The 18725-nt window shown below is 41.8% G+C and overlaps 1 protein-coding gene across 2 annotated transcripts in view; it reads left to right on the top strand.

Annotated features, from left to right (window-relative positions):
* The first annotated feature begins 9798 nt into the window (after nucleotides 1-9798).
* wt1b (WT1 transcription factor b) overlaps nucleotides 9799-18725 on the top strand; it is a 20354-nt gene continuing 11427 nt past the window's right edge. For both annotated transcript variants that reach the window (XM_055862107.1, XM_055862192.1), the window contains exons 1-3: nucleotides 9799-10649; nucleotides 16756-16878; nucleotides 17718-17817. In XM_055862107.1, coding sequence (XP_055718082.1) covers nucleotides 10223-10649; nucleotides 16756-16878; nucleotides 17718-17817 — 650 coding nt within the window. In that variant the 5' untranslated portion in view covers nucleotides 9799-10222. The remainder of the gene's footprint in view (nucleotides 10650-16755; nucleotides 16879-17717; nucleotides 17818-18725) is intronic.

The following is an 18725-nucleotide window of genomic DNA, read 5'->3' on the forward strand; positions in this document are numbered from 1 at the left end:
CTGTCACTATCTCGGTGGTGAGAGAGGAGAAGGCAGATAAAGGAACATTGTTCGGAGTGAGTTTTGTTTTACATTGTAAACATTTGGCAGAGGCCACAGGCAGATATGGAGGAACTGATGACTCACTGTAACACTGTTAAGGCTGTGTAAGGGAGGTGAAGTCAGGTGCAGGAGAGCAGAGTAGAGGAAACAGGCACACTTTTATTCCGTTCAACAATAGGCACAAAACAATGACATAAGTGCCCAAAAACAAGACATGATGGGGAACAGAGGACTAAATACATGTAGATTGATTGGGGAATGAAAACCAGGTGTGTATGGAACAAGACAAAACAAATGGACATATGAAAAATGGAGCGGCGATGGCTAGAAAGCCGGTGACGTCGACCGCCGAACGCTGCCCGAACAAGGAGGAGCCGACTTCAGTGGAAGTCGTGACAAACACATGGCTGTGTGGCGTTATCAGCTCTTCTCTGTGCTTTGTACACTGGGTTTCCATGCTGATGTCAGCAACACTTCTCTGTGCTTAGTACACTGGGTTTCTATATTAGAGTCAGGAACACTTCTCTGTGCTTAGTACACTGGGTTTCTATATTAGAGTCAGGAACACTTCTCTGTGCTTAGTACACTGGGTTTCTATATTAGAGTCAGGAACACTTCTCTGTGCTTAGTACACTGGGTTTCTATATTAGAGTCAGGAACACTTCTCTGTGCTTAGTACACTGGGTTTCTATATTAGAGTCAGGAACACTTATCTGTGCTTAGTACACTGGGTTTCTATATTAGAGTCAGCAACACTTCTCTGTGCTTAGTACACTGGGTTTCTATATTAGAGTCAGCAACACTTCTCTGTGCTTAGTACACTGGGTTTCTATATTAGAGTCAGCAACACTTCTCTGTGCTGAGTACACTGGGTTTCCATGCTGATGTCAGCAACACTTCTCTGTGCTTAGTACACTGGGTTTCCATGCTGATGTCAGCAACACTTCTCTGTGCTGAGTACACTGGGTTTCCATAATGATCTCAGCAACACTTCTTTGTGCTGAGTACACTGGGTTTCCATGCTGATGTCAGCAACACTTCTCTGTGCTGAGTACACTGTGTTTCCGTGCTGATGTCAGCAACACTTCCCTGTGCTGAGTACACTGTGTTTCCATGCTGATGTCAGCAACACTTCTCTGTGCTTAGTACACTGGGTTTCCATGCTGATGTCAGCAACACTTCTCTGTGCTTAGTACACTGGGTTTCTATATTAGAGTCAGCAACACTTCTCTGTGCTTAGTACACTGGGTTTCTATATTAGAGTCAGCAACACTTCTCTGTGCTTAGTACACTGGGTTTCTATATTAGAGTCAGCAACACTTCTCTGTGCTTAGTACACTGGGTTTCCGTGCTGATGTCAGCAACACTTCTCTGTGCTTAGTACACGGTGTTTCCATGCTGATGTCAGCAACACTTCTCTATGCTTAGTACACTGGGTTTCTATATTAGAGTCAGCAACACTTCTCTGTGCTTAGTACACTGTGTTTCCATGCTGATCTCAGCAACACTTCTTTGTGCTGAGTACACTGTGTTTCCATGCTGATCTCAGCAACACTTCTCTGTGCTTAGTACACTGTGTTTCCATGCTGATGTCAGCAACACTTCTCTGTGCTTAGTACACTGTGTTTCCATGCTGATGTCAGCAACACTTCTCTGTGCTGAGTACACTGTGTTTCCATGCTGATGTCAACACCTGGGGCGTTTGCTTGGTCCCTCTAGCTAACTGACGTGTTCTGAGCATAATGTACACCGTTGTAAAATATAACATTTTACTGCATAGTGCTCTGTGAGTGTGAACATCCCTTACAAAAAAAGATTGCAGTCAGAGTGCAGTTTATTCTGCAATAACTGGGTCCAAAATACCACAGTCGACTGCAGTTCCTGCACTTTTACTGCAGTTTCAAAACTGCAATCTTTTTTTGTAAGGGAGTCCCTTTTCATGTTTAAATTAAAAAGTGGTAAATCAATCAGGTCCTACCACAGTCAACGGCACCCTTTGTTATATCACTTCTCCATGTGAAAACATTCTCCCCTCTCATTTCATTCACTTTCACCTGAGCCTTAGATCAATCTGGCTCAGTGATATGTATCCCCTGTTCAGGGTCAGAGGCAACACTGACCATTTCCCTTCCTCTCCGAGGCGATGTTGTTTTAAACCCGGAGTTAACCACAGATTGATCAGGGGACTGAGAGGGTATTTGGGGGCTGCCATCACTCATAGACTCTGAAGGCAGGCTGTTTCTCCTGGCCTCACCACGTTTGATAGACCCCTCTTAATAACTACTCCACTGGGTAATGCATAGCCAGGGTAATATGTCTTGGGTCAGCAAATTAGAGTTTTCTTTTTTCCTCAGAAATATATTTTAGGGAGGTCTAAAACCTATCGACTAGTCATGTTTTAATCCAAGATAATTTGTTGTTTGCCATGGATGGGAAGAAATACATTAGAATTGTATTGGGACCATTCCTTTTATTTTGCTGTAATTTGTCAAAATGGCCGCCTGGACGTCTTCAGAATGTCTGTGTGCTCCTTCGGGAGAGAAAGCTGCCTTTGCACAATTTTTTTGTCCCAGAAATAGAGTGAGTCAGAGAGCACACTGTTCTGTTCATCACCACAATCTTCTCATTTCAAGGATGTGAATAGATTAAAATGGTGTTGGATTTATCGTGAATATGGATTTATTAATGACCAATTACTACATAACGGGAGAGCATGGTGCAAACTCTTAGTAAATATGTCCTCTAACTCAAGCAGTGAATCAGCCTCCATGTGTCCAGTCATCCCGTCCCGTCACCACAATAACCAACACATATAGGAACTGTGACACTTCCTTGGCAAACGTTGTGAAAAGGGAAAACATTGAAAGAAAATTTCTTCATCCAGGCCATAGCGAGACGTCCGTTGCGTCACACTGTCTGAAAACAGAACAACAGCAATAATGCTTCATCAGCACTCAATGTCTGTTGAGTCAAGCAACAGGACGTGTGTTAATGTAAGAATCTGTCCTGTCTGTTGGTGTATGTTGTCTGCATCTCCGCTTTAAACCCGAAACAATGTTCCTACATGGATAAATAAAGTTCATTTAATGTATTGTCTTTTCACCCAGATATGTTGATTTCTTCACTTCTACAGGGAGAGTCTGCTGTATTTATTTCTCAGTCTAATGTCAAAGTGAGGACTTTCTCCGGTAGCTTTAATTCCCTGGATAATGATAAAACAGAGCACACTCTGACACACTGGGCTATCCATTCCTGACAGACTCTTCCCCCCTCCCTTCCTCCCCCTCCCTCCTTCCCACAGTTGAATCAGGGGTCAGTGACTTTCTCTTTAACAGACTGGAGGAAATTCCACATAGTGGAGGTGGTGGTAGGAGAGGAGGTGGTGACGAGAAGCGGCCCACTAACCTCACTCAATTCCTGGGTAGCAGTTCCCTGAGGCAGGCCCTCATCCTACTGGAGCCTAGCCCACATCCCAGACCCATGGAGAGTAAAGTAAGACATAACCAATCAAGTGGACCGCTAGCCACAGTCATGAGAGGGGAAACAGGGTGTGGAGCTTCTCATCACCTCCCTTCATCAGGGATGTAGCAACCGCTGGATTACTTTCACATTCTTACAATACATTACCATCATTAAGAGCCTCATGTTTACGCTCATGTATCTTATAGGACTGATCTGTGATTGCTACATCTATTTGTTTAAACTTTTAAATTCATAATATATACCTATTGATTCTTAAAGAATATACAAGTAGCTTATAAATGCCTCATGAGCTTAGTTCAACTGTTTTACCCCATCAGAACCCAATACAGAAGACTGTTTAACCCCATCAGAACCCAACACAGAAGACTGTTTAACCCCATTAGAACCCAACACGGAAGACTGTTTAACCCCATCAGAACCCAACACATAAGACTGTTTAACCCCATCAGAACCCAACACAGAAGACTGTTTAACCCCATCAGAACCCAACACATAAGACTGTTTAACCCCATTAGAACCCAACACAGAAGACTGTTTAACCCCATCAGAACCCAATACAGAAGACTGTTTAACCCCATCAGAACCCAACACAGAAGACTGTTTAACCCCATCAGAACCCAACACAGAAGACTGTTTAACCCCATCAGAACCCAACACAGAAGACTGTTTAACCCCATCAGGACCCAACACAGAAGACTGTTTAACCCCATCAGAACCCAACACAGAAGACTGTTTAACCCCATCAGGACCCAACACAGAAGACTGTTTAACCCCATCAGGACCCAGTACAGAAGACTGTTTAACCCCATCAGAACCCAATACAGAAGACTGTTTAACCCCATCAGAACCCAACACAGAAGACTGTTTAACTCCATCAGAACCCAACACAGAAGACTGTTTAACCCCATCAGAACCCAATACAGAAGACTGTTTAACTCCATCAGAACCCAATACAGAAGACTGTTTAACCCCATCAGAACCCAACACAGAAGACTGTTTAACCCCATCAGGACCCAGTACAGAAGACTGTTTAACCCCATCAGAACCCAATACAGAAGACTGTTTAACCCCATCAGGACCCAACACAGAAGACTGTTTAACCCCATCAGGACCCAACACAGAAGACTGTTTAACCCCATCAGAACCTCCAAAACAAGATTGTTTTACTCCATTGTTTTTAAAGTAATTGTAAACAAACACGATAAAGCTTCACAACATGGTTAAAACTATCACTTTGATCTCATGGATGGTCAGTCATTGCATCCATAGCCCCATCTATGAATTTGAGAGTAGTTATATTTCCCCACCCCCATCCCTAAGCTGTTTACCCAAAAAGGTGGCGGGGAAAGGATCCACTTTGTTGTTGTTTGAACTGCAGATTGCCACTTTAAATTATGAGGGAACTTTTGATTTGTATTAGATACAGGGTATTAGTGAGGTTTGGTATCAGAATTGAGGCCAATTAAGTTTTTAATTCAGTGAGGAAGTGAATTTAATTTGAATACCTGTTTTATTTCCTAAAACACTACACCCTTGATACCCTTAAATGACCTAAACTCCTTTTTTTAATCAATTCTTTCCACATGTGTGTGTTGGTATATTATCAGTGAGCCAAAGGAGACACAGCAAATTGATTAGTGTTATCTAGTGTTGAATTTTCAGTGTAACATTTCTCGTGGTAATTCAGGTGTTAAATTAAAGTTACAATATGAAACTTGTTGGGCGACCTGACAAAATTCACATAGAAATATGAGTTACAGATGTGTCATTCTCATTGAAAGCAAGTCTAAGAAGCAGTAAATCTATTCTATGTGTGCTATGCTTTCCGTTTGTAAGTTTAGTTCTTGTGTCTTTTACTTTCGGTTTTGTACACCAGATTCAAACAACTGAAAATACAATATTTTTGTTTATGGAAAATATATTTCACAGCAGTTTAGATGGTACAATGATTCTCTACATTGTATTTGATTGTCTTGTCATATAAACTGAAATTAGGCAAACTATTAGAATTTTAGCAACCAGGAAATGGAGGAGCTATTTCTGCATAGTGCATCTTTAACTCTGTAAGTGTTAAATTAAAGCTCATTGGTGTAAAAATAACCTCAGTGTTGGTTTAATAACCAGAGTTAAATCAAAACCACCGTTATTACTATCATATTTCCCAGCATGCTCTATTGCAGGTTGGTTTTTATAATTGTTTGTTTCAATATCTATGTTTTGCATTGATTGATTAATTAATATTCTGCTACTCAAATATAAATAAAAAAGAATTCTAAACTAATCTGTCACGTTCGTCATAAGAATTATCGGACCAAGGTGCAGCGTGATATGGTTTCCACATGTTTATTAACTGAAACACACAAAAACAATAAAGAATGAACGAAACGTGAAGACAATGGAGTGCTCACAGGCAACTACACATAAACAAGATCCCACAAACACAGGTGGGAAAAATAACTACTTAAATATGATCCCCAACTAGAGACAACGATTACCAGCTGCCACTAATTGGGAATCATACAAAACACCAACATAGAAAAATAAACTGGAACACAACATAGACACAGATATACTAGATCACCCCCTAGTCACACCCTGACCTACTACATCATAGAGAAACAATGGCTCTCTATGGTCAGGGCGTGACAGAACCCCCCCCCCCCCCCCCCCCCCCCAAAGGTGCGGACTCCGGCCGCAAAACCTGAAACCAAATGGGGAGGGTTGGGGGGGTGATTAGTGCTGGTGGCGGCTCCGGTGCGGGACGAAGTACCCACTCAGCTCGCAGATCCGCCAGCATCGGTGACGGCTCTGGTGCGGGATAAAGAACCCGCTCATCCCGCGGATCCGCTAGCATCGGGGGCGGCTCTGGTGCGGGACGAAGAACCCGCTCAGCTCGCGGATCCACCAGCTTTGGTGGCGGCGCTGGTTTACCATTTCCGTAAAGGGTGTGATAAGTCCAAGTAACAGTTTGGATTATGTCACGCCCTGACCATAGAGACCATTGTTTCTCTATGGTGTAGTAGGTCAGGGCGTGACATAATCCAAACTGTTACTTGGACTTATCACACCCTTTATGGAAATGGTTGTTCCAGTTAAGATACTTTAGTTTCATATCTTAGTCTTCGCACCTGGCAGTCATTCTGAATCCAGGTTGCAGGTGAATAAAAATGTAAAATCTTGCATATAGCCACTCTGACTGGATTCCAATATGGATTACACATCACTTTGCAAGCCAGCATAATGTAACTTGCAGGACCACGAGTTTCAGGTCACTGTATTAGGGTAAAACTAGGCCCTCAAAAGAAGGCCTTATGTGTTGTATTGTGTTAAATCATTTTATTTTCAAGATAACTTATTCACTTAGTATCTCCCTTGGTGAAGGCCACAGGACAGAAAACAACCATGTCTCTGTCACTATCAAATACAGTCATGGGTGGAAACTCTACAATTCACTTGAAAGGTGTTGACCTGAAAAGTGTAGACTAGTAGAGACACTGGACCAGTGTTACATTTGACACTCTCAGTGTTGATTTAACACTGGAGAATTTGCTGTGAGAGGAAACCTTTGAATCTTCATGAATCTTCAGAAGCTATGGAATTTTCCAGAATTACAGAATCCTGTCTCTCCATTCCTCTTTGTCCCAGTCCATCCAAACCTGGGTCATCACCTCTCTAGTCAAAGATAAACATCCCTTGGCAAGCCAACCAATATAATAATAAACGGCAGCAGCAGCGAAGATGCTAAGCGTCAATATATTTTTAATAAGGTCCCATCCAATTCAAACTATTCAATTCAGCCAGTAAATAATTCGTTTCAGTTTCATTTAGTTCAAGAAGTGAATATGAACAATTGTTTTTCATTGCAGACTAGGCCTACATCTTTCTTAAAATTGTATTTCAGGGGATTGTGTATTTTACCCGTTACACAATAAGTAAGTAGGCATATATAACAGTAGATTCGTAATAATTGTTTGATTTAATAAGTAATTAAAATAATTACCGGGAAATGTTTTTAGCCCTATCCTAATTTTAACGTGGAAACATTTGTAATTTGATAAAACAGTCTGATAATAGACTATATTTAGGCTTTTATTTAGACGCTAGATTTTGTAATAGTTTGATCAACTTTTCGATGATAATGGAATTTATCTATCGACACGTATTATTAGTATAATTTTTATGTTGACTGTGAGCGGATCTTTTGTATTTTGTGCTTATTAGCAGCGAATACGTGTCTTGAGGGATGTGGATGAAACACTCGCGCACGGAGGAGCAGCTGGGCCCTCGGAAAGCTTTCAAGCTCTCCCAAAGCTGTCATCAAGTTTAACACGAAGCTTTGGCAAAAAAAAAGGTGTGTGCTGTGCTCCAACGGAACACAGCTAATAAATATTTATATAAAAAAAGAATGACAAAGTTGTGCAAAATAAGCGGACAATATTGTAGAGCAAACAGGCTTTGATTGAATTGCTGTATTTTGGTTTTTGTAGTCAACAAAACAGAATTTTAACTGCTTAACATATTTTAATAGCCTGATAAAAAGGTAAATTGTAGTTGTAAAATGTCCAATAAGCTCATATGTAGCAGACCTAAGGAGACTTTTCTGTGTGTGAAAAATAGTCAGAATAAAATAATAAAATGTCAGAATAAAAGGAAATTTAGGGAATGCATGTTTAGAACGATCCATGTATAGAACATCCATGTATAGAACATCCATGTTAAGAACATCCATGTTTAGAACAATCCATGTATAGAACATCCATGTTTAGAACATCCATGTTTAGAACATCCATATTTAGAACATCCATGTTTAGAATATCCATGTTTAGAATATCCATATTTAGAACATCCATGTTTAGAATATCCATGTTTAGAACATCCATATTTAGAACATCCATGTATAGAACATCCATGTTTAGAACATCCATGTTTAGAACATCCATGTTTAGAACATCCATATTTAGAACATCCATATTTAGAACATCCATATTTAGAACATCCATGTTTAGAACGATCCATGTATAGAACATCCATATTTAGAACATCCATGTTTAGAATATCCATGTTTAGAACATCCATATTTAGAACATCCATGTATAGAACATCCATGTTTAGAACATCCATGTTTAGAACATCCATGTTTAGAACATCCATATTTAGAACATCCATATTTAGAACATCCATGTTTAGAACATCCATGTTTAGAATATCCATGTTTAGAACATCCATATTTAGAACGATCCATGTATAGAACTATCCATGTTTAGAATGATCCATGTTTAGAACATCCATGTTTAGAACATCCATATTAAGAACATCCATGTTTAGAACGATCCATGTTTAGAACGATCCATGTATAGAACTAGCCATGTTTAGAACGATCCATGTTTAGAACGATCCATGTTTAGAACATCCATGTTTAGAAGGATCCATGTTTAGAAGGATCCATTTTTAGAAGGATCCATGTTTAGAATGATCCATGTTTAGAACTATCCATGTTTAGAACATCCATATTTAGAACATCCATGTTTAGAACGATCCATGTTTAGAAGTTTATACCAAAAGTGATAAAAAATGCAAACACACACACACACAAGTCTCATAGACTTAGATAAACATCACATCATTGTATCTGTCCCATTATGATGGACAGGGCCATTGAGGCCACCTCCATTTTGAAGTAGTCCATTTTATTCTACTACTGCTTCTATGAGTCGGTAAACAAACTGAAAAGGTGCACACTGCCACCTGGAGATTGTTGTTTAAACAGGTACAAACATTTTTACATTTAGCAGATGCTCTTACCCAGAGCGACTTACAGGAGCAATTAGGGTTAAGTGCCTTGCTTAAGGGCACATTGACAGATTTTTCACCTAGTTGGCTCAGGGATTTGAACCAGTGACCTTTCGGTTACTGGCTCAATGCTCTTAACCGCTCGGCTACCTGCCACCCCCTATCTGGTCAAAGATTTGCCCCCTGCAGTTACGGAATGTTTGCTCACAAATAAAATGAATTGGCTGATCCCTCCTGGCGACCTTCCTTAACCCATAGGAAGTCCCACCCAGTTGACAACTTCAAAATGGTGAAAGTCCTCCATAGTGCTGCCCATGCTAAAATTGGCTTTTGGGCAATAGTCCTCTATCTATCTCTATGGTGTGCCTGTAGTGGATAAAGTGAAGGAGTCATCCTTTCTGCCTTTCGGTCTTTGCTCCTCCCCCTGGCCTGTGAGTAAGGCAGTAGAGCCTTCAGCAGTGTAAGGAAAACCAGACATCACACTCAGAGACAAGGCACTGTTACTACTACACACACTCCCACACAGCACAGCATCCACACGGCTGTGATACTACACTCTCTGGCCTTTCCACTGAACTGACAACCTGAACACTCTACGACTCCATTGGACGATCGCTGAAATGGACTGAAACAGAGAGGATCCAAGTGGAAAAAGATGGTTCGTTGGTGGACTTTTTGACTGTGCGTTTGGTTCCAGGTTAAATTGCATCGAATTAAATCGCATCGAAGAGAAGTCGCCTCGACAATTTTTTTCAATCTTTTTCTTCACTGTTCCTAAGGAGGCTCTCACACTCATATATAGTTAGATTTTTCGACTATCCTCCCCTCTGCGCTTCAGGAGTCTGTTCCAGTCTCTGCCTCTCAGGTGGTTGTGTTTTTCAGGGTCCATCTCCTGCCACCCTCCCTGATGCTGACAGAGCCGTATGGGATGATGGGGTCCATGGGTTCCGAGGTGCGAGACCTGAGCTCTCTCTTACCCCTGGTGCCCTCTGTACCCTCCCTACCAGTGAGCAGCGGGGGCTGTGGCCTGCCCGTTGGGGGTGCCCCTCAGTGGGCACCTTACCTCGACCTCCACCCTGGCTCTCCCTACGGTTCCCTGCCCTCCCACCACTCCCTCATCAAGCAGGAGCCCGGCTGGGGCTCCACGGACCCTCTAGAGGACCCTCACTGTGGCCTGGGGGCCTTCACGTTGCACTTCTCTGGCCAGTTCACTGGGACAAGCCCCTGTAGGGTTGGGGCCTTCGGTGAGCCAGCTCCAAGCCAGTCCAGGGTGTTTCCTAATGGAGCCTACCTCCCAGGCTGTGTGGACAGCCCGCCAACCCACAGGAACCAGGGTAAGGCTGCTCTCTGCTCCTCTCTCTCCTCCTCTATAGCCACCTCATTGACCCTCTCTGGGCTCACTCTATCCTCTGCAGCATCTCTTGGATTCAGCTCAAGCTAAGCTGTCTACTCCTCACCACTCAAGGCCAAAGTTATTTTACATCTGCATTGCTTGCTGTTTGGGGTTTTAGGCTGGGTTTCTGTATAAGCACTTTATGACAATTGCTGATGTAAAAAGGGCTTTATGAATACATTTGATTAATTGATTGTGAGGCCATCAGCGTTGCACCTACACTTTCTGATGTCAGTGACGGTGTGTGTCTGTGAATTTCTCATGTGACCATGCCGTACTTCCTGGGTCATTGTGTGTATGTGTTGGACTGTGTCTATTTGTATTGGGTGTAATTGTCCAGAGTTGATGTTTGGGGCTTGTCCATAGTGTTGTGTCTGAACAGGATGTTTTGTACTACACAGGGTCGTTCTGCCCTGTACAGGGAAGAGAGCTGTACGTTTTCCCATCGGTGGCCCGACTCACGGAGTTAATGCAACAATATGGCCTAGAGTCTCCCTCAGCCTGTGTTCAACACGTTCACTTTCACTTTTACTCTCAAACAACATGGTGCTTCAAAATAATGAAACATAATAATACAAAAAGCACTATTTAAAAAAAATACAACATTTAAATACTGCTATAAATGTATTGTTGATTGTAATATCCCAGTTAAAGGGGCAATTAGCGGTTGAAACAATAACAAAGTGTTTTCCTCATCCCTGTTTTGGTAAAAAGCTGAGGGATTGAGCTGGAGAAATGTAACCTCTCTCAAATACATAGACAGAGCTACGGATGCAAGAACTGGCCATCCATGATATAAAAATGATAGTTTTAACCATGAATTGAGGCTATATACTGTAGTGTTTATTTACATTTACTTTATTTACAAACATTGTAGCAAAACAAGCTTATATGTTGTGTTGTGTTATGTTCTGATGGGGTAGGACAGTTGAACTAAGCTCATGAGGCATTTATAAATGATATTATTGAAGAATCAATGTGTACATAGTTTATAAATCCCCAAATGGATGTAGCAACTGCAGATTTCCCCTTTAGCCCCCCCAGTATTATTTTAGGTTGAAATAATCTTGGAATCTAAATCTAAATAACACAAAAAATATTACAAAAACTTTTATCAACTGTTTGTAAAACTTACAACGGAATATTGTTTTGGTGCTGTAGTTATGGACATTATTTTGTAATTCATACAAATTAATATTGTTTTGGTGCTGTAGTTATGGACATTATTTTGTAAAACGTACAAATGAATATTGTTTTGGTGCTGTAGTTATGGACATTATTTTGTAAAACTTACAACTGAATATTGTTTTGGTGCTGTAGTTATGGACATTATTTTGTAAAACTCTCTTCTTTTTTATTCAACTAATTTCAAACCATCAGTTATTTAAGTTCATTTGATCATTTCTCATCATTCTGCATTTACATTTTGTGTTTGTAAAAAAAATCACCATATATTTTTTTAAATGACATAAACGGGGCCATTGTTACATCATAGTAATCGCTGACATAATGAACTGCATCTGTTTGTACCTAGCTATCACAGAAGAATGTTGTCAACGACGGACACATATTCTACCTCATAGATGTGGTGGCTGGTACAACATTATTATATCTATGATAATAAGCATGATAAACGTGTTGTTCACTAAATCTATTTATAATACAACATGTTGTTTAATTAAGCAATTAGGCCCGAGTTGGTGTGGTATATGGCCAATATACCACGGTAAAGTGCTGTTCTTACGCACAACGCAATGCGGAGTGTTAGGACACAGCCCTTAGCCGTGGTATATTGGCCATATACCACAAACACCCGAGATGCCTTATTGCTATTATAAACTGGTTACCAACATAATTAGAGCAGTATAAATACATATTTAGTCATACCCATGATATATGGTCTGATATACCACGGCTTTCAGCCAATCAGCATTCAGGGCACAAACCACCAATTTTATAATACAATTTTATGTTCACTTTTCCCTAATTAATTGTTCAACTCAAATTCAAATTCATAATGGTCCGAATCCGTAGCTGAGATGATGGAGTAAATACAGCCTTCACTGTTATTAATATGTAATTATATTTTCCCAGTTTAGCTACATTATTAGTGTTTTCCCCTCAGTCAAAACAATGTAATCATATTTTTTTACAAACTAAAATACTAATGCAGTATGATGACAAATGATGAAATAAAAACATTCCTATCATAATGTTTCCTGATTTAAATGAACCTGTTTGGAAGACAACATTTTCCTGTATAATTTTCCTAGTTGTACAGTTTCTTACTGTGTCTATTTACAGTCATGTTCCTGTTTATTCGGTCCCCCCTTAAACAAAGTAGACCTTATAAAGGCTTTATATACTATACATACAGGCTTCATAAGCACTACATAAACGCTTCACAAATTATTTATAAGCGTATGTCATACTCAATAGAAGGTGTATAAAGGGTGACAAAACCATTGTAGGTTGAATTGCCAAATGTGACAAAACGCACTATGTATGTTCACACAGCCTTTACAGAGCATGAGATAACAATGATTAGTGAAGCATTTATGTAGTGTTTATGAAGCCTTTATGTATGCTCTATAAAGCCTCCAAAAGTTGTTTAAAGAGGTGTGAAGATGTTGACTAGTAAAGCTAACAGTATAGTAGCCATACGGGGCGTGGGAAAAGGACATTACCTTGGACCGTCACTGTCTGTGCCATAGGAATTGATAACACACGCACGCGCACACACGCACGCACACACACACACACGCGCGCGCGCGCACGCACGCACGCACGCACCCACCCACCCACCCACCCACCCACGCACACACACACACACACACACACACACACACACACACACACACACACACACACACACACACACGGCTGATTCTTAGGATTTCTGGAGTGTTGTAGCGTTTGATGTCATGTGTTCTGTGTGTGATAATGTTTGAGTGTCTTCATGTAGTTTCCTCAAAAACACCTCACATTCAAACACACTTTTTACAGACAAACACTTAAACTTTATTATCCAGACCTTGAGAGACCTTTTCCTTCCAACGGAGAAACCTGTCCTGAGCCCAAATTGCAACGCTTCGCTCCGAAACAGGCTTTTCTAAATCAAAGTGATATATTGGGTCAAGATGTTCACTCCAAGATTTACACAAAGCCTAAAATAATATCTAGGGTCTATATTGCTCTCCAATTTCCGAATCCCATATTGTTCATTATTTTCATTTAAAAACAAATGTTGAAATGAGACCAGCGCTGACTTACGGGTTTCTCTATTAGTCCCAATAGTATTTTGGTCTTGTTCCCCCAAGATCTGACCCCAGAAGATAAGTCAGGGGAACGTTTCACAGATATTTATCTGAATTTATATTTAATTTCTCTGTTTCCTGTGTGCTATTATTGAGACTTTATCAAATTTGACAACAGCAATAAACATGATTTGATGATGTCAAATGATGTTGACAAATTTGTTAACAAAGATACAGTCTATTTTCAGTATTGTTTCATACTTCCATTTGTCATATAGGGTTTAGCCCGTGTGATTGGTAATGTGAGGCTCATATAGGGTTTAGCCTGTGTGATTGGTAATGTGAGGCTCATATAGGGTTTAGCCTGTGTGATTGGTAATGTGAGGCTCATATAGGGTTTAGCCTGTGTGATTGGTAATGTGAGGCTCATATAGGGTTTAGCCTGTGTGATTGGTAATGTGAGGCTCATATAGGGTTTAGCCCGTGTGATTGGTAATGTGAGGCTCATATAGGGTTTAGCCTGTGTGATTGGTAATGTGAGGCTCATATAGGGTTTAGCCCGTGTGATTGGTAATGTGAGGCTCATATAGGGTTTAGCCTGTGTGATTGGTAATGTGAGGCTCATATAGGGTTTAGCCTGTGTGATTGGTAATGTGAGGCTCATATAGGGTTTAGCCTGTGTGATTGGTAATGTGAGGCTCATATAGGGTTTAGTCTGTGTGATTGGTAATGTGAGGCTCATATAGGGTTTAGCCTGTGTGATTGGTAATGTGAGGCTCATATAGGGTTTAGCCTGTGTGATTGGTAATGTGAGGCTCATATAGGGTTTAGCCTGTGTGATTGGTAATGTGAGGCTCATAGGGTTTAGCCTGTGTGATTGGTAATGTGAGGCTCATATAGGGTTTAGCCTGTGTGATTGGTAATGTGAGGCTCATATAGGGTTTAGCCTGTGTGATTGGTAATGTGAGGCTCATATAGGGTTTAGCCTGTGTGATTGGTAATGTGAGGCTCATATAGGGTTTAGCCTGTGTGATCGGTAATGTGAGGCTCATATAGGGTTTAGCCTGTGTGATTGGTAATGTGAGACTCATATAGGGTTTAGCCTGTGTGATCGGTAATGTGAGGCTCATATAGGGTTTAGCCTGTGTGATTGGTAATGTGAGGCTCATAGGGTTTAGCCCGTGTGATTGGTAATGTGAGGCTCATATAGGGTTTAGCCTGTGTGATTGGTAATGTGAGACTCATATAGGGTTTAGCCTGTGTGATCGGTAATGTGAGGCTCATATAGGGTTTAGCCTGTGTGATTGGTAATGTGAGGCTCATAGGGTTTAGCCCGTGTGATTGGTAATGTGAGGCTCATATAGGGTTTAGCCTGTGTGATTGGTAATGTGAGGCTCATAGGGTTTAGCCTGTGTGATTGGTAATGTGAGGCTCATAGGGTTTAGCCCGTGTGATTGGTAATGTGAGGCTCATATAGGGTTTAGCCTGTGTGATTGGTAATGTGAGGCTCATATAGGGTTTAGCCTGTGTGATTGGTAATGTGAGGCTCATAGGGTTTAGCCCGTGTGATTGGTAATGTGAGGCTCATATAGGGTTTAGCCTGTGTGATTGGTAATGTGAGGCTCATAGGGTTTAGCCTGTGTGATTGGTAATGTGAGGCTCATAGGGTTTAGCCTGTGTGATTGGTAATGTGAGGCTCATATAGGGTTTAGCCTGTGTGATTGGTAATGTGAGGCTCATATAGGGTTTAGCCCGTGTGATTGGTAATGTGAGGCTCATAGGGTTTAGCCCGTGTGATTGGTAATGTGAGGCTCATATAGGGTTTAGTCTGTGTGATTGGTAATGTGAGGCTCATATAGGGTTTAGCCTGTGTGATTGGTAATGTGAGGCTCATATAGGGTTTAGCCTGTGTGATTGGTAATGTGAGGCTCATATAGGGTTTAGCCTGTGTGATTGGTAATGTTAGGCTCATATAGGGTTTAGCCTGTGTGATCGGTAATGTGAGGCTCATATAGGGTTTAGCCTGTGTGATCGGTAATGTGAGGCTCATATAGGGTTTAGCCTGTGTGATTGGTAATGTGAGACTCATATAGGGTTTAGCCTGTGTGATCGGTAATGTGAGGCTCATATAGGGTTTAGCCTGTGTGATTGGTAATGTGAGGCTCATATAGGGTTTAGCCTGTGTGATTGGTAATGTGAGGCTCAGACCCACTGAGCACTGAGCGTTTGTTGATTCTGTGGAAAGTAGTTTTTGATGAAGTGGTCTGAGGGTCAGTGTGGGACTTGAAGGGCTCCAGTAATTTAGAGACGTGTAGGTGAGTCAGTTTCCTCAGGAACTGTCCAACATTCCCCTTGACTCCTGTCCTGCTAATGTCATGTGTATGTGTGTGCATGCGCAAGTGTGTGTGTGTGTGTGTGTGTGTGTGTGTGTGTGTGTGTGTGTGTGTGTGTGTGTGTGTGTGTGTGTGTGTGTGTGTGTGTGTGTGTGTGTGTGTGTGTGTGTGTGTGTATGAGCAAGTGCAGACACACACACACACACCACTTGGTCCTTAGATTTACTGATCTTCATATTCTCTGGATACCAACTTTCCTCTCCAGCTTTACTGAAAGCGTGAATGAATGCCTTCCAGTGAGACAGGGTTCAGTGGTGTCAGAAACTTACTACAGTGATGTTGCTATGAGGATTCAGATATCCGTCCGGCTCCTGGAGACTCATAGTTTCCTACAAAATGCTGCCATAATAGTGAAACTGAGAAAGTATTGTCTTTATAATGTGACTTTTCTCTGTAGGTTATGGGACAGTAGGTCTAGACGGGGCTCCCAGCTATGGTCACACTGCGTCTCACCATTCCCCTCAGTTCTCCAGTCATTCCTTCAAACACGAGGACATCCTGTCCCCTCCAACTACCATGGGTAACTATCACTGTCCTTAACACTTCCTGTCCACCTGTGTGTATGATAGTGTGTGCCTGTTTTAGTATTTGTGTGTGTGTGCATCATGTGAAAGTTAACCTCACAAACAATGAAGACTCTGAGGTCTCAGCAAGGTTAGTTAGGAAGTCACCCAGAGGTTACAGGGCTATAAATGACTATCATCCATTCTCTCTCCCCTCAACTTCTCTCTCTGTTTTCAACACCACCTCTCGCTATGCTCTTATTCAAAGCTGTGTGTGTTTTCTGTTCATTTTGGTCAAATGAATATACTGGCTCTGGAAATGATAAGGAAACAGCTTAATGAGAGACTTTGTGGAATGTTGACCTCCATCAGGGGACCAATCCACAACTGAACCAGAGAAGGAGCTATGTAGGTCCTTTAAAAGGAGATTGATTGGTTTACCACCTCTGGGAGGACTGCTGTTTTGATCATTGTTTAGAGGAAATGGGTTTTTATCGGTCGGTCGGTCGGTCGGTCGGTCGGACGGTCGGTCGGTCGGTCGGTCGGTCGGTCTGTGTGTGTGTGTGTGTGTGTGTGTGTGTGTGTGTGTGTGTGTGTGTGTGTGTGTGTGTGTGTGTGTGTGTGTGTGTGTGTGTGTGTGTGTGTGTGTGTGTGTGTGTGTGTGTGTGTCTGGGGATGAGAGATCTTTTCTCTGTGACTCCTGGGGATATAGCAGCAGAGATAGTCAGCTGGTAAAACAGACCAATCTGGTGTTATATTGAGCATGTGGTTTCATAGTGCTGTAACTACTGTCCAACAGGTCTTTATGCTAATTCATTGGTTTGTTTGTCTGATTCATTTACTGTATGCTATGCAGGTGACCAGCAGTACCCTGCCCCTCCCCCTATGTTTGGTTGCCACCCCCCCCCAGAGAACTGTCCAACCAGCCAGGCTCTACTGCTGAGGAACTATAACAGGTACCTTTCTGTTCACAAACCTCCTCATCACCTTGAGTCTCTATAGCTTGAGATCCATACGCCTGACTCTCATACCATTACACTGTACATGTTTGTGCTTCCGTTGCTAGGATACCAGGGTTCATTTTGACTACATAGTTATTTAGGATCTGACTCCAGTGATGATCACAGATACATACTCTTATTTATTGTACTGTATTTATATTTCAACCAGGAAGTCCTATAGAGATAATAATATATATATATTTTTTTTTTCAATGGCCTTTGATGAGCTCATCAAATGTCAGTCTGTCTTTGAGAGGGAGGAGGAACTTATGACCAATGGAAGGAAGTGAGATCACCAGGGTAGGAAGGAAGTGAGATCACCAGGATAGGAAGGAAGTGAGATCACCAGGGTAGGAAGGAGGTGAGATCACCAGGGTAGGAAGGAAGTGAGATCACCAGGATAGGAAGGGAGATCACCAGGATAGGAAGGAAGTGAGATCACCAGGATAGGAAGGAAGTGAGATACCCAGGGTAGGAAGGAAGTGAGATCACCAGGGTAGGAAGGAAGTGAGATCACCAGGGTAGGAAGGAAGTGAGATCGCCAGGGTAGGAAGGAAGTGAGGTCACCAGGGTAGGAAGGAAGTGAGATCACCAGGGTAGGAAGGAGGTGAGATCACCAGTGTAGGAAGGAAGTGAGATCACCAGGGTAGGAAGGAAGTGAGATCACCAGGGTAGGAAGGAAGTGAGATCGCCAGGGTAGGAAGGAAGTGAGGTCACCAGGGTAGGAAGGAAGTGAGATCACCAGGGTAGGAAGGAAGTGAGATCACCAGTGTAGGAAGGAAGTGAGATCACCAGGGTAGGAAGGAGGTGAGATCAACAGGGTAGGAAGGAAGTGAGATCACCAGGGTAGGAAGGAAGTGAGA

Source organism: Salvelinus fontinalis, chromosome 1 (genome assembly GCF_029448725.1).
Source record: "Salvelinus fontinalis isolate EN_2023a chromosome 1, ASM2944872v1, whole genome shotgun sequence".
Taxonomy (NCBI): domain Eukaryota; kingdom Metazoa; phylum Chordata; class Actinopteri; order Salmoniformes; family Salmonidae; genus Salvelinus; species Salvelinus fontinalis.